We start from the raw sequence: 16,749 nt of genomic DNA, 5'->3' as shown, positions 1-16,749 counted from the left end.
AACAGTATTTACATTAAAGCCAGTGTAACAGTGAATGCATTTTTTTAGGTTTGCCTGAAATGTTATATATGTATACTTTTTTTTTACAAAGTTTAATAATAATAAAAATGATTTTGACAAAATGGGAACCTACTTTCTGATTAACTTCGAAGTAAAAATGTTACCATTTTAAAAACTAAAGTCAAAAGTCATCACTCATTCATAACCTCCCTTTAAATTCGTGCGATTCACAAAGCCTCTGCGAATCGGCTCGATCGAATCAGTAAAAAGAGCCTGTTCAAAAGAACGATTCCTCCGCGATTCGGACATCCCCGACAGGACTGACGTGTTATGTTAGTGCACGGACTGCCTCGTCAGAGCTCTTCATCGCTGTTCAGTACGGCGCTTAGCTGCTGCTGGACATGTCAAATATATATGATAGACCTCACGAAATTCTGCTCCGGTGGCTGCTCTCAACAGCCGACAAGGCGGCGGTTTAGACGGAAAAGGAAAGAATCCGAAGGTCGGTATTCAACTCCGAACTGCAGACAAAAGACGGAAGATGCGCGATGTCGTGTTTGCGGAAATGTTCGTAAGCAAATATCACAGATGTGTCGCGGAGGGTCGCGCGGCTGGTGGCAGAACATCCCACAGATTACCAATCAGTTTGTCTCCCACGACACGCTCTCTAGCGGTGCTCCGGTTGCTCAGGAAATATCGATCTTTCTTTTTTCTGTGCTGGAAAAAAAACCCAGGCTAAATCTAGTTGTGTTTTGAAACGTGGTAGCTGGTTTCTAGTTGGTTTAAGTGGTGGACCAGCAACAAACTGGCATCCTCTTACTGTTGGTTTAAACGATACCACCTTGGACTACCTACCAGCTGTTCCTACTATTTTAAGGTGGTAAAAGAGGTTGGAAATGGTTTCTAGCTGGTCCGAGGTGGTCCTTGGTTGGTGCCCTGCAACATAACAGCTACTAGCTGGATATCCATGATGCTCAGGTTATTGGAGCATGGTCGCCTGCTAACCAGCAGCTAAAAACCAGCGACCGGTAAAACTAGCTTATCCGTACTGGAAAAAAAACTGAGGTAAATCTAGCTGCATTTTGGAACATGGTAGCTGGTTTGGTCAAAGCTGTAGACCAGCGGCAAACTTGGTAGTTTGTTTTTGCTGGTTCTAACTAGTACAGACCATCTTGGACCATCAGCTAGCTCTTCATACCATCTTAACGAGGTTAAGCTGTTTTAGAACATGGTAGATTCTTGCGAATCCAAAGCGGTCAGACCTACAACAAACTAATTACCAGTTGGTCGTACTTGCTGGTCATGCTGGTTTGCGGAACAACCAGCTGGTAACGACCTTCGTGAACCAGCTAGAAACCAGGTACCCTTTTAAACAGGACTTTCTAACAGGGTTTGTGCTTCAGGTGCAATACATGTAATATTAAATCCCCCTTTTAAATAACCCGTTTTTGGCTTTATAATACTAACCAGTCGAAGTGTCACATTCCCCTCGGCGGTGATGGTTGTTGGTGATGAGGTTTATCTTCCTGGTTGAATTGTCAGGTGTGTGTATATATAATTCCGCCTTTGTATTTAAATTACATTTTCACTTTTTCCAGGTTTTAGGTGAGGGCGTCGTCGATGACAAACCAGGACCAAAGATGAGGAAGAGTTTTGATAATGGCTTTATTGCTGAAGTTGTTATGCGGCTGCTGCTTTTAGGTGTTTTTCTGTAAGTAATCTTTCCGCTCGATCGAATAGATGCTACGGGCCTTCATCTGCATTTGTGGGTTTGACCGATCTAACCAGTAACCTCGTCTTTCGTAACCTATTATGCTAGTCTTTTGCTCGGTTTTAAAGAGCCGTCGCCCCGTGATACTAGCGACAGGTTCTCTCGCAGCTGCGTGGGAAGATTTTCCGGTCTCTTGAGCCGTGCCTGTGTTTGTCTGTTTTGTGGAGATGAGGATTGTTCTCTCAGGCTGTTTTTATGCTCTTGTAGCGTGACTGAGGAGCTTCCTCCATTCAGCCGTGAGATCCAGCCTGAGGAACTCTGGCTCTATAAGTTTCATCCCGTTAAAAAGGACCGCGTTCCCACCCGCTACATGTTTGTAAGTAGTTACAACTCGTGTTCATATAAAATGCATTATGTGTGATGATGATGATGATGATGATGGGAAATCTCATTACTGTTTATCTCTGATTACCCTTTGAAACAGTCTATCGCCCTCTTCACTCCGTTGCTGGTTATTTTCTTATTTGCCTTAATGAAAAAAGGTGGAAAGGGAGATGTGAAAGAGGCATCCTTAGGTAAGAAATGTGTGTTGGATTTTTACAAAGATTAATCGCATCTATAATAAAAGTTTGTTTACATAATGTGTGTGTGTGTATATATATATATATATATATATATATATATACACACATGAATATAATATAAAGTGTTGTTTATAAATTAAATATTCATATATATATATATATATATATATATATATATATATATATATATGAATATATATATGAATATATATATGAATATATATATATATATATATATATATATGAATATTTAATGTACAAAATACATATTTATTAACATAAATATTAAAAATACACACTGTATGTGTTTGTATTTATGTATACATAATAAATATTCACAGTGCACGTAATATTATGCAAACAAACTTTTATATATATCATAATTTTATTTTTATGGTTTGTATTAAACTATATACATGTATTTTAGCAGTTGCATGTGTCCCATTGATGTCATTTAGAACAAATCATTGTGTGAAATATTAGTTGATGATAGTAGATTATGAGATAAATGATGATTTCATAATCTTCATTGTTATTGCCAGTTCACATACATCTCTGTATATTGTTTGTATGACACAGCTGTGACTTTGACCCTGGTGTTAAATGGAATTTTCACTAATGCAATCAAGCTAGTCGTGGGCAGGTGAGTGACTAATCTAAATTTACTACAGTGTTAACTTTGCACTAGATACCTTTATAATACATCTGAACATCTCCCATTGACTGCCTGTCAGTACAGAAGAATGAACCATTGATTGAAAGCCTAGAAAAGACTAGTAAAGAAGACTTGATAGCCTCAGGCCTAGTTCTTTTTTCCATTAAACTGAATTTCTCGCTCCCTGTCAGGCCACGGCCTGATTTCTTCTACCGCTGTTTCCCGGATGGCCAAATGAACCCAGAGCTTCACTGTAGCGGTGACCCGGATGTAGTAATGGAGGGAAGGAAGAGCTTTCCAAGTGGACACTCTTCCTGTAAGAGCAGCTGCTGGGGGTTTTTAGTCGCACTTTTTAAATGTACCGTGAAACACTGTTTATAAAGTTTAGTATCTGTGATCTGACATGTTGATGAAATGGGAGAAAAAGTAAAGATGAGGCTTTTGTCTGCCTGAAATAGTTTGGATTGTAAAAAGTATTTTATACAAAGATTACAATGATCATTACAAAGAGTAAACGGCAACAGAATTTTTTATTCAAGCACAATAAAACTTGCAATATGTATTAAAGAGGTTAATATGGGTCATTTTAATATTATGTGGACTTTAAACATATTTTATGCCCTTATCATAAAATTAAACAATTTATTTTTATGACCTGTATTAAGTAAATTTAATAAAAAAGCAATTTATTTATGAAATAAACTTGGTAAAAATTATATATATATATATATATATATATATATATATATATATATTAAAAAAATATATATATATATATATATATATATATATATATATATATATATATTAATGAACTGTTTTCTATTTAAATACATTTTAACATGTCATTTATTTCTGTGATACAAAGCAGTCTTCATAAATCAAATATTTAAATTTTCAGAAACAAAAAATAAAAAATACAAAAAATAAAATGTATATCTTTTCAAAAAAATCTTTACTTTCACTATAAGTAATTTTTTTTACTAATTTATAGAAGTGTTCGAAAAATAATTCCAACCTGAAACATTAGAATAGTAAAAATACAGTACAATACAGTAGTTTTATATTGTTTGAATTTTCATCTACCTGCGACTCTGTCGTCATAGTTGCGTTTGCTGGTCTGGGCTTCACTGGCCTGTACCTGGCCGGGAAGCTGCACTGCTTCAGCCCTGTAGGCCGCGGCAAAGCCTGGAGGTTGTGTGCCTTCCTCGTCCCTCTCCTCTTCGCCGTCATGATCGCGCTCTCCAGAACCTGTGACTACAAACATCACTGGCAAGGTGAGCTTTTCATATTCCCCATCCCAGCCCTGCCTTCATGTGGACAGTGACGTGACTCCCGTTCGTTCCCAGATGTGTTGGTGGGGTCCCTCCTCGGTTCGGCCTTCGCGTACTTGTGTTACAGACAGCACTACCCAGCTCTCAACGACTCGGACTGCCACAGACCCCTCCGAATGAGAGAGGCCACGGTTCCCGCGCAGGAACGCAAGCAGGCCAACCCGGGCTACCTCTTACCTTTGTAGAAACGTAACATATACTGTGTGAAAGTTTACCAAGCCGTTTGCTGCGATCATGTCTATTTTTTTTTCTTTTTATGTACGTGTGACGCCTGTCAATCAATGAGCACTTCTTGTTTTTTGCCTTCCTATACCATTTTAGACATTCACAGCGAATGTTTTGTGTATTGTTGAGCACAGATGTCTTTGAAAATTTGTATCTTATCGAGCGCTTCGACGTTTCTATGTGAACTATCCCGGTGAAGAAATATTTGTGAAAACATCTTCTAGGTCAATTTTAAAACTTTGCAGACGTATTTATAGAAACCTAACGTGTATCTATACAGGAAATGCCCTGATATATTTGTCAATAAAGTTTGTGACTATTTCTAATGTATCGGCTGGTTTGTGATCGGGTCACTTGATGTTTTAGTAGAAGATAGCTTGCTGTGAGGAGACCTTTGCTCCGCGTGTTATCTGTCTGTAGATTAGCTAACGGCTTGTGGAACATCAAAATGATGTTTCGGATATATTTTTGGAAAAATTAGAAATGTTTAAGAAATTACTATCTGACATAAAATTGCATCAGATTGAACTAGAGGTCTTGCACTTTAACCAGCAATTAAACTCAAAAAAAAAAAGAAAAAGGGATGCCATATTTTTTGGCACGTAGCTTAATGTTCTTAAGTTTTAATAAACATTTTATACCAAGAACGTTTCACGTTTTGCATCCAACCGCTACATAATTTTCTAAATTACAGAAATGTAACATCCAGGAAAAATCATAAGCATGGGTTTTCTAGTTTGAGATTAAAAGCTGAGATAAATAAGCTGTATGTGGTTTGTTAGGACAGGACAATAAAATGAGATACAACTATTTGAAAATATCGAATGTGAATGTGCAGAAAATACCTTTATGAGTAATAATAACGTGTCTAGTGTTTTTCTTGTCTAACAATTGTTTAAAAGTTACATTTAAATGGAGGTTAAGCGTTAAGCATCGCGGATTTTCTAAATATAAACGCTGAAGGAAACATTTATTGTGCAACACTAAGAACTGAGTCATTTATTATTATGATTTCACTGCGCGTGCGATGATGAGCGTCATAATTTCACATTGATTTGACTCACAATAACCCTTCACACCGTAGTGAAATACAGTTGCCGTTTTTGATTGGCAGTCATTTGAAAATTCCCCTTTTAGTCGACCTTTAGACACAAAGACGATTTATAAGAGTTCAGGATTTACTGCTCGTCTACCGCAGCGAGCGAACGACGGCGCGAGGTTTGCTCTCTCTCTGTCAGAAATCAATTTTGTCCCAAGCGTGTATCCGTACGCAGAGCCGGTGAGTAGATGGCGATACGTTATTATGCTTTTTCTCTGTAATTGTTAAATTTGTCTCGGGCTGGTAATGCTTACTGCCGTTACGTCTTCACGTCTTGTTTTAAAGATTTCCAGACAGGCTTATCGGGTCACCCGTCCTTGACTTGGCCAGATGCAATTCGGCTATATTTTCCACGTATCGAATTGCCATTTATATTCTAAACGGAACTCGCTATGTGGTGCTGTTAAGTTCGCGCGACCACGTAAAACGCATTTTGTTTGTGTTTCGTTCCCCTCGGATGCTCGTTTATGCCGTGTCCTACTTTCTTTTTTTTTTTTAGCGCAATTACACACCCACCCAAACGCAAACGCGCTCAGCAATGTCCGTGTCATAGACGTTTACGTTAGTTTAGTTAGTATATATTTTCGCCTCAAATGTTTATATGCTTGGAGCAGCTAACGGTCCTGCTCCTGTTCGTCGTTTGTGTTGCTGCCATCATCCAATATTACGTAATATACACCATGTTGATGACGTAACCGCTCTCCTTGAAGTCAAAAGTCACGCTTTATTTTGCTATTTTCTGCTCGTTTGTCTCGCGCTATTCTTCCTTTTGTCATTTCAGCTGTTTTGGATATTATTGATATATTTAAAATTAAGTTACTATACTGTTACGATAATAATAGCCTACTTAATAGTAAGTTAATACTTTATAATTAAGTGACTTAATAATACATTGTTGCTATTAATGTATATTTTATGAATAAATAATGTATTATAATAAGTACTATAAATCACTGTAAATAATGTTATAAATATAATAAAGTTAGTGTAAATTAATATATTTAAATATTATTTATAAAGCCTCTAACACGAATCTATTCTTTTTCTATTCTATCTGGGGGTTTTTTTTAACTTAGACATATTGCTCTTTTGTTCATTTTGATTGCTTCCTTTGTCAATTTGTAAGTTGCTTTGGATAAAAGCATCTGCTAAATGTAAACATATATTATCGTTTTTATAAATCACGACACATTTTTTTCTGTCCTGATTTTTTAAAAAGTTGCCAAAAAAGACCATAAAACAGTTGTATTCTCCCCTTATTTCAGAATGTATATGAAATATAGTTGTCTTGAAATTTAAATTTAAAAAATAAAAGCCCAGTAATTACAAAATGGGTCACATTTGTTTTTTTCCTCCCCCCTTTTTAACCAAAACCTTCGCAGAACATTGCAGGGATGTTTTAGATGTTTTCAACTAAAAGGCAATCTATACAGGCTATTTTTAGGTTTTATTTCTATTACCAGTCCAGCAATGAATGTCCCCAGAATATTCTGGGTACCAAAAATTGTTAGCTGGGAGTTTTATAAAACCTAGAAATGATGGTTTAATGTTATATTTGCAGTCCATTTGCCTTGGCGTGGCGTCCCTCATGTTCTCATCATGAATATTGTTGAGCCGTATGAACCCATCCAGCACCACTGGTTCTACAACCAGCAGGTGGACTTCAAAGACTCCTGGCAACCCTTCAGCAGAGAAGACTCACAGCGGCTGGAGGATGCTTACGCTCAAGGTCATCCATTGACTTCTTAACAAAACTTTAAAAGCATTAGTTGCTATCGATGAATGTATAGGTTATTAGATCGTTTAACCTTTATGACTGATTTGTCTGCAGTGGGGAAAAATGAAAAGGATGAAGTGGTAGTGGCTACAGATGGAAGGAGGTATGACGTCAGGCTGCGTGAAAGGAAACGTTACTCCGTGTATTGGGAACAGAAGCCCGCCGAGGTCAGGCGCTGCTCCTGGTTCCACAAAGGCAGCAAAGATATGACCTACACTCCCTACAGTGAAGAACTCAGTGATTTCCTAGAGGTCAGACGCATAGATCTTCTAGCACAGATCCAAATTTAAAAATTTTTTAAATGCTTAACCGTTTTTTCTTTGTTTAAAAAAACAGGATGCCTATATGATTGCAATGACCCTGGACGAATGGAAGACGAATTTGGAGATCCCGACAGGAGAAACTGTGATCCTTCACAATCCCAAGGTATTGTCTGAATGTAAAACGAACGGTAAACCGGCGCTTCTCTGTTCGCAATTTACAATTTTGTCTTTCTCTTTGCATTACCTCAGCTCATGATGCAGTATCCCAGCAGCTGTAAAGAATTCCCCCCGTCCCCGACTGAACGGACTCAACCCAGGACACTAAAGAGAGGAGTTGAGAATATTCCAGTAGAGATTCCAGAGGGTGAGTTTAGTGTTATCAAACTCGATTTAAAATAAGAATGACTTGCCGTTTATGTCATGATTGTTAGGACATTTCTGAAATACCTCATTTTTAGCCATTAAAAGCAAAAATACTTGATGTAGGCAGCCCCAGAATGCATTGTGATTTATCCACGATGGCAAGTTGAGAAGAATATTGATAACAGATATTTCACGCGATACTTAAAAGATATAAATAAAAACGTTTAGATTTACCTAACTCTTCTTGCCCGATATTTCTCTGCGCCTTTGTGTTTTTGTTTGATTAATCATACAGTTAGCTTAGCAACATGCTAAACCCATGCTTATCCTGTGTATTTTTACTGTTACCAAAGCATCAAATAGTTAGCTTAGCAACATGCTAAAATCTAACCCCCTTGGACTGCTTTACCCCTTATGTTTATGCTGCGTATTCGTGAAGTATCACACTGTTAGCTTAGCAACATGCTAATGTCAAACTCTGAGCTATTTCTCCCAGTTTTTACTCTGTAGTTTTATGCTTGAAAAAGTACCGTGTCAACATCTATAACAATTGTCGAGCAACTCCTAAATAGACTTCAGTTAGCCCTTAATAATATTAACCATTGCTTTATTGTAGTAAAAGTGTAACAGTAGTTTTTTGACATATTGATTTGTTTAACAACAGTTGTACAGATACCATGGTTAAACTATAGTTAGTCTAGCAAAACCATGGTTAATTTAGTTAACATGGTATAACTATAGTAACAATGGCTTTTTATAGTAAAACAATAGTTCATTTTTAAAAGCTGCCTTAAAAGGTAGCTTTTTATACAGGCAGTTTGTGGATTATAGTGTGATTTATATTGCTTACAATGTTCTTCTTGTGTTATCGTTTTCTTGCTGTGCATTTGTAGAAGAACCAGAGATAGTAGATCACCTAGTGTTCATGGTTCACGGTATCGGTCCTGCCTGTGACATACGTCTCCGTGGCATTGTCCAGTGTGGTGAGACTTTATCATTTATCATTAAAACTGAATGCACGCACTTATTCAGCGTGGTGAATGTTTACGCAACTGTCAAGCTGTTAGCAACACTATTATTCTGACTTTTTTTCATTTTCTGCTGCAGTTAATGAATTTCGGAACGTCTCCGACGGCCTCATAAAGAGCCATTTTCGGCAGAGTGAGGAGTCGTGCATTATTGGAAGGGTCGAGTACCTTCCTGTCAACTGGAACAAAGTCTTGCATGGAGAAACTATAGGAGTTGACAGGTAAGCCGCATGACACTTATTGCGTTCTGGTCATTCCTCGTCAACTCAACCGGAGGTTTGTAATGGTTTTTAAAGAATGAAGCAAGATACATTTCTAGTTTCAACATTATTTGTTCTTCACACGTTTGCCTTTCAAGAAAAAGGGTCATCCGTGAGCAAAGTGACCCACATTTGGTTTGTCAAGACCCAATATTTAAAAGGGCATATCTAAAGATATATTTAATACTTTAATACAGTTACATGTAATATGGCTGTGTAATTGTCATTTTGACTCCTCTCTACAGAAAATCGGTTTACTCAGTTAATATACTATTCACATTTTTCCTTTCATCACCATGCATGTTTATGTTTCTTCAGAAAAAAATATTGAGCAAGGTATGTTAATGAAATTTGTTTTGACGTAGTGCGACCCTTTAATAAATGTACTTTACGTGTGTAATAAACACACATACATCTTTTACTGTTTTATTTCTCTTTTTAATAGAGACATTGAGAGAATCACTTTGCCTAGCATTAGCCGCCTGCGTCAGTTCAGCAACGACACCGTGTTGGACCTTTTCTTCTACAACAGCCCTACTTATTGCCAGACTATTGTGGATACAGTGGCCTCTGAGATCAACCGTTTGCACAGCCTCTTCCTCCAGAGACATCCACACTTCACAGGACACGTTTCCCTGGTTGGGCACAGCCTTGGTACATGGTAGCAAAACTGTGCTTTTCAGAACAGAATGTTTTGCTTTGGTGATATAACAATAAATGTACTTAGGGACAGTGCAGATATTTTGTGTCAGATGATTATAATGTGTCATGTTTTACCCAGGCACACTGATCCTGTTTGACCTCTTGACCAATCAAGAGACCGATACAGATGGCACACCTCATGAGGTTTGTACCAATTTTGTTACTGATTTCGGTAATCAAAATAAAAGTAAGTAAAATAATATATAAAGATCATGTGGTTAGTAGAATGATTACTTAAATAAATTAAAAAAATTACAGAAATGTAGAAATACATTTACTAAAAAATTAAAATAAAATAATTGTTACAAATGTATATATAATCATGTAATAAACATGAATGCATCACTTTAAATGGTAATTGTCTCAAACACTAAAGTATGCTTTGAGAAACATAACATCCAAGTGTCTCTACATTAATTGTGAATTTTAATCTCACTAATAAATAGTAATTATTAATTTGAAATGAACGCAGCATCTTTAAAATGTCTCTTCATGAGTATAAAGTCATCTTATTATTATTATTATTATTATTATTAGGTTTTTTTAAATATATATTATATATAAGCTTTTGCACCTTGTGATTTAGATTTTATAGATCATAACCTGTGAAATGTTTGTGCACAGCTCGTTGAGGACACTCATCTAGACACAGGCTGCAGTTCATATGAGAGTCTTGAGGAGGCGCTGAAAGGCCATGGGTTGGAGGAGCACCTCAATACGCTGCACAGAGAACAACTGGATATGGAGTCCTTGGTCAGTTTTTTTTTTTTTCCAAATTACAAATAACATGTGAAAAACAAAACTCCGATTCTTCGTTTTCACCCTTCTTACTCCAATTAAACTGTTTCAGATGCTTTGCTCAGAGAAGGACTTAAAAGATATCGGAATACCTCTGGGTCCTCGCAAGAAAATTATGAACTGTGTGAAGAAATGGAAGGTAATTCCTGAAATTCTTTATAAACCTGTGTTTATGGGAGCGCAGTGGCTTCGTGGCAGAAATGGAGAGGTTTGCAATGTAGCATTAATTGTGTGCGGTTTCCTCTCCACACCCAAAAATGGAAGAGAAGACAGATAAGAGTCCATTGTTTTCGATTGGAATGTCTGTTTTGACACTTTCTAGTAACTACGTCTTGAATATCTAACAGCACTCTAGATCTGGAGGTGGACATGCAGCCCAAAATGAGATGCACTCCCCAAGTCTAGGGATGAGAAATGAACATCACACCCCCACCACTAGCGCAGTTGATTATCAGCATTTTGATGTGGGCATTGGACAAGTAAGTTATTTATAAAAGTATCTAGCGCTGTCAAGTAATCAAGATTAATGACCAAAATAAAAGTTATTGTTTATGTTAAATTTGTTTGTGTAATGTGTGTGTATATATATATATATATATGGCTGAAGGCCATGAAGTGTTTATTTGTTCTTCATTGTATTTTTTATGTTAAATCCATCCCATATATCATTTAATTAAAAGTATTTGTTTTATATATTTTTTCGGAATGTTCCTCCAAGTTTGCGCTGCTGTTGTTTGTTGAATCTCATTGATATGAACAACTGTTTTTCCCTGTTTAAAGGACAGTTGCCAGATAAGATTTTCTTTACTCCGCAGGTATCCATCGATTATCCTCAGTTAGCCTTTCATCCTCAGGCGTTCTTCGCCATGGGTTCACCCATAGGAATGTTTTTAACCGTCAGAGGTCTGAAGAGGATAGATCCTAATTACAAATTCCCGACCTGCAAGAGTTTCTTCAACATCTTCCATCCAGTAAGACACGCTACGAGACACTGAGAACCGCACCGCGTCCTTAGAGCTCTGTTCTTACACCTTCAATGTGATCTGTGCAGTTTGACCCAGTGGCGTATCGAGTCGAGCCCATGATTTTGTCTCAAGACGTGGACTTGCCGCCCATGTTGATACCCCATCATAAAGGCAGAAAACGGATGCACCTCGGTAAGCCAAGTCACTTATGAACCAAGAATATATATTCTAAAATGACTAAAAATAACGAAATTAAATGCGTTGCTGCGTACAGAGCTCAGAGAAGGTTTGACTCGAGTCAGTTCTGATTTGCTGGGATCCCTACGAATGGTTTGGCAGAGCATCTCTCAGGTCCCAACCCCAGCTCTCGCCGAGGGTGAAATCAGTACCATGGCCCCCCCAGACGAAGCGGACGGTATCTAATGAAACTCTTCTTGATTCAGATATTTACAAAATCCACCTCATATTTCGAGTGTCGCTCCTTAAATTTGAATATTTGTGGTGCAGTGTCACCAATGGAGCAGGATGAAAGAAGCTTCACCAAGGTGGGGATGTTGAATCGTGGGAGACGTATTGACTTTGTCCTTCAGGAGACACCAATTGAAAGTTTCAATGAGTACCTGTTTGCCATACAGAGCCATTTGTGCTACTGGTAAGAGAAAATCTCATGACGCTTGTTATGGTGCATTATTTATATGCTCTGAAAACTATCATTCTTTCTGTTTTGTTTGCAGGGAGTCTGAAGATACTGTTCTGATGGTTCTGAGAGAGATTTATGGAAATATCCCAGTGAGAAATACGCATTTATGATAATTATACACCCATTGTACTGTACGACTACCTTTAAAGCCAGTCCAGTCCACAGTGAGTTGGTTCGCTCTTCACATTTTAACCAGCCAGCCAGCCAATAAACTACCTAAAAAATGAAGACTTTGAAATTGGAATCCCAATTGAACTGTTGCCAGGTATTGGGATATTGTTGCAGTATTCTTAAAGCAGGATTACGGATATTTGATACGCACAATAACCTTTTGTGCAGTGATGTGCACTGTAATAGAAACTTGCGTTTAATGTGTGTAGCCTACTTATGTAACATCGGTCAGTGTTTTCTAATTTTCCAATTAATTATTATTATTATGTATTTATAATGTTTGGGTATTTGTGATATTTTTAATTGCATTATATAATTAAAACTCCTAACCCCGAATTATTTGTGACGTCCGTATCTAAATTCGACTTTGTTGTTGGACATTCTTCAGATACCAACACTGTGTCTTTAAGGAAGAATTCAGATCACAGCCACCTGGAAGTTCGTTCATTTCCCATTTATCCGTCTGGAATAGTGCGCCACACATTACAAAACATCCCCTTTCCGTACGGAGTCATGAACTGCCCTCCTTCCTCCCCCAAGAATTCCGCACAGCCAATGAACACAGCAGCGTTACCCCGTCAGGATTTACGAGACTTTCAGTACTTCTCTTTAAACGCGCACGTTCCGCTACTTCAGGATGTTCGAACTAAACATTACGAATTGGGGGGGAAACGAAGTTTGCGTGAAGATGCCCAGCCTTTGATAAAAGGTGAGGAACGCACTCGTCCAACAACTATTGAAATGTTTAGTTTTTACTTATCTGCTTGGAGGAAATTCAAACGTGAAGCCGGTTGTTAAGTTTCACTTCATGAGGCAAAATCGTTCGCCTGTCAGATATTTAACATTTGCTCTCAGCTGAACGAGCTCGGTCTCTTATTAATATTCCGATAATTCGTTCATCTTAGACTGTTCGATTTTCAACGTTCGAACGCCTCGTTCTTTTTAGTGTAATGGTACAACTTTCAGTGAGCCAGTTTAACCCTTTTAAAACAATACGATTCTTTAGGAATCGAACCGAACGGTTCGCGAGTCAGTAAGACTGTTTCTGAACTGTTGTTTTAGTTTTCAGTAAGCGTTCCCTTTCATGACAGACACAAGATGTTACTGACAAAAAAATGATGTTGACTGAGGTTTTAGAACATAACGGAAAATAATAATACTTTGTTATAAATATTATAAATGATAATAAAAACGCGTTTAAATCACTACAGTGAGATCAATATGCATCTCCTGAGGGTTTTTACAGGTTGTCACTTCATCAGCTGTTCATTTATTCAAACTTTATTCTTTAAGGTTTATGTTTATCAAGTTCATTCTTATTTCTCATATATCCACTGCGGTGGAAATTTGACTTCAGAATGATTTACTACTTCCATGGGAACATATTTGTTTTCCTAACCTTTCCATGTCTTTTAGGCTTAACTCAAGTCACCCTTTTTGAATCTAATCCAAATTTGGGTCTCAAAAAGGGTGCTGTTGTTTTCACAATTATGCCATTCGGTCCCCTCAACAAAAATGTAAAAAGCTAGTTAGCGGTACTTACACGCATCAGTGCGCAATTTTGTAATCCTGCTGTAGTTGAAGTCCTGCGTTTCTTTCATAGTCACATGGTTACCAGTTCATGGAAATGTAAATACCAGCATCATCTTTAATCATCAGAGGAGGAAGCTTTATCTGGGATATTCTGAAAGAAATGAAGAGCTGAACAGACTCATTACACGCTCAGTCACGCGTTTGAACCGCTTGAAAAAAATCACCACTGCATTGAAGTCAGTACTGTAATTGTGTCTCTGTTTAATCCACCAACGCAAAGGTCAGTTCACGCTCTAGACTCGTACAAAGAAAGTCATACAAGTCCGCAAACTGCACACATTCAGAAAGCTTAAATAAGAGAACCACCCTTTTGTATAAAGACTGAGGCATTGAATCAAGAAACTAGGATGTGAAAATCCAAACTTAACAAATATATATAATATTAAATGCCTGGCATATTTTAAAACTTAATGTATTCGATGGAATGGATTTGAATCAGTCATTACTTCACATGCTCACCAATTGGCCCTCTGCAGTCAATGGGTGCCATCAGAATGTTCACACACTTTGAATTGATGGACTGGTGTAGATGATTGTGATGTTTTTACCAGCCGTTTTGGACTCTGACGGCACCCATTCACTGTAGAGGGTTCACTGCAAGTGAGGTATAAATTTCTTCAGACCTGTTGCGAAGAAACAAACTCGTTTACATTGGATGGCCCGTGGAGGAGAATTTTCAGCAAATTTGGGTAAACTATTCCTTTAAGTTAGCATCTGGCTCAGAAGACCTTTACATGTGGATTACGTCATCCTGGCTCGGTTTCTTTTTTTTTCCCCCAGTATTTCCAAATTTCTTGAGGCTGAAGGGTGAGGTCACACCTAAAAACACTCATTGCTTGGAAATGTAGAGTCTTGTGGCCATCGGTTGTTGAGTTACAGTGCTACAGGCTGAAACTTTAGTTCTGGTCTTGTGAATCTGAACTGATATCATTCACGCTCACATACTTGGATCTCGACCCCTACAGTGTGCAGTGGACTATGTAATCGTCCCTTGTGGAAGAAGGATGTGGAAAGATGTTGAGTCAACAAAGGGAAGTTTCCCAGCCTGAGATTTCTCATGGTTCCGTGCCTCCGAAAACAGCGTAGATGCATCTGAGACCTGGCTGAAGAGAATTTGTCATGTTCCCGACCTCTATTTCTGCTTGTTGCATGGCAACGACGTAAACACACATAAGCACACGAGTCTTACATTCGATTCTCTTTAGCTTTATAGGGCTGGTCGGTTCTTATTTTGAGAACATAATTAAGCTGTTGTTTTTATGTGGTTATTTGGGGTGCAAAATACATTGACGTTTTTTGGCTCGTGGTCTAGCAGCCGTTGTGTGCTTTGAAGGTCTCTCTGCAATGAGCTTTTCTTCGTGAGTTATTGTCTGGTTTCATCTGCTCAACTATTTGCCTCATTGTTCGCCCACACCACAAGAGGGCAGACTTTAATAGATTTAGTAACCACTCCTTACTGTGTGAGCACACCCTAATTCAAACAGATTCATTATGATTTATTTGTCTTTATTATTAAATCTAAAAGTAATTATGACAGAGCAAGAACCAAGGAATTTCGGGAGTCTGCTGTAATAATTTAAATGTAATTAGTATAAGAATAAGAAACAAGCTGGAGCAGAGGTAAAATGTAAAGAATATTACATTTCTTTAATTTAAATTTTTTTACAGAGCAACATCGGTTCAGAAATGTTCAGTGTTGGCGCTCAGCGGCAATGTGAGACCTGCAAATTTAGGTAAAAATGTGTCAAGTATATGTGAGAAGAACCTTCAGCTGAAGCTGTTGCCTGCAGCTTTTACTCTAAAAGTTGTTCTGTGTACTGTAACGACTTTTAAAGTTTCTTGAAGGTATAAAAAGTGTTAATTCATTTGTATCATGCTAATGTTCAGTCAAGCTTCTGAAATATCACTAGCTTTCGGTGTGAAGATCATATCAAGACTTTACTATGTTTATGATACTCTATTCTTTTTGGACCTTGACAGATCCAGTCCCCATCCACTTCTAAAGTGTGAAAAAGAGCAGCAGGAACATTCTTCAAAATATCTTCTTTTATGTTCCACAGCAGAACCGTCAAAGAGTTCTGGAATGACTTGAGAGCCAGCAAATGCGAACAATTTCACCACAAGCACTGCTGTTCTTTCCCTTATCTGCACTCAGTCTTCCCACAAAAGCCTTTTTTAGAACATAATATCGCATCGCTTTTACCTTGATATGGTCTAAAAAAAGATCAGCTAATCAGATATGACCCACATATGAGATTAAACCTTAATTAGTCTGTCTCAAGAGTTTCCGGCAACATTTTATTTTAGTTTGTCTAAAGGAAGAGTTGTTAACAGTGCTGAACTTTGTCCACATGTCAGTGCTTGTTCAGAAAAACACGATCACGTAGATCATCGGCGCAGGTCCATTCACAACACAATGAGATAAACCTGTCGGGATGGATGCCTGATCCCTCCCTGCCAGCGTTCCATGGAATGTCCCACGTCTGGCTGACAGCGTGTGTGTGTGTGTGTGTTTAGAGGT

General features: G+C 37.8%; 2 protein-coding genes across 3 annotated transcripts; both read left to right on the top strand.

The window, feature by feature from the left end:
* The first annotated feature begins 302 nt into the window (after window positions 1-302).
* On the top strand, window positions 303-4,830 carry plpp5 (phospholipid phosphatase 5). 2 transcript variants are annotated; one of them, XM_043250567.1, is made up of 8 exons: window positions 303-567; window positions 1,599-1,711; window positions 1,979-2,087; window positions 2,196-2,286; window positions 2,875-2,938; window positions 3,142-3,266; window positions 4,057-4,227; window positions 4,300-4,830. In XM_043250567.1, exons 1-8 carry the CDS (start codon window positions 331-333, stop codon window positions 4,467-4,469), a joined length of 1,080 nt encoding a protein of 359 aa, XP_043106502.1. In that variant the 5' UTR covers window positions 303-330; the 3' UTR covers window positions 4,470-4,830. The 2 variants fall into 2 exon arrangements, with proteins under 2 accessions (XP_043106502.1, XP_043106503.1); XM_043250568.1 differs by having other exon boundaries at window positions 366-502.
* A 696-nt stretch (window positions 4,831-5,526) lies between these two features.
* Window positions 5,527-12,971, top strand: ddhd2 (DDHD domain containing 2). The gene is made up of 17 exons (XM_043250566.1): window positions 5,527-5,788; window positions 7,170-7,337; window positions 7,440-7,636; window positions 7,722-7,811; window positions 7,898-8,012; window positions 8,905-8,994; window positions 9,119-9,260; window positions 9,745-9,953; window positions 10,081-10,145; window positions 10,626-10,754; window positions 10,852-10,938; window positions 11,147-11,278; window positions 11,615-11,770; window positions 11,851-11,956; window positions 12,039-12,179; window positions 12,272-12,416; window positions 12,499-12,971. The coding sequence occupies exons 2-17, from the start codon at window positions 7,208-7,210 to the stop codon at window positions 12,572-12,574; spliced, it is 2,010 nt and encodes a 669-aa protein (XP_043106501.1). The 5' UTR covers window positions 5,527-5,788; window positions 7,170-7,207; the 3' UTR covers window positions 12,575-12,971.
* The last annotated feature ends 3,778 nt before the right edge of the window (window positions 12,972-16,749 follow it).

The sequence above is a fragment of the Puntigrus tetrazona genome, chromosome 10 (genome assembly GCF_018831695.1).
Source record: "Puntigrus tetrazona isolate hp1 chromosome 10, ASM1883169v1, whole genome shotgun sequence".
Lineage (NCBI taxonomy): Eukaryota > Metazoa > Chordata > Actinopteri > Cypriniformes > Cyprinidae > Puntigrus > Puntigrus tetrazona.
This window is presented reverse-complemented; position numbering and strand designations above follow the sequence as displayed.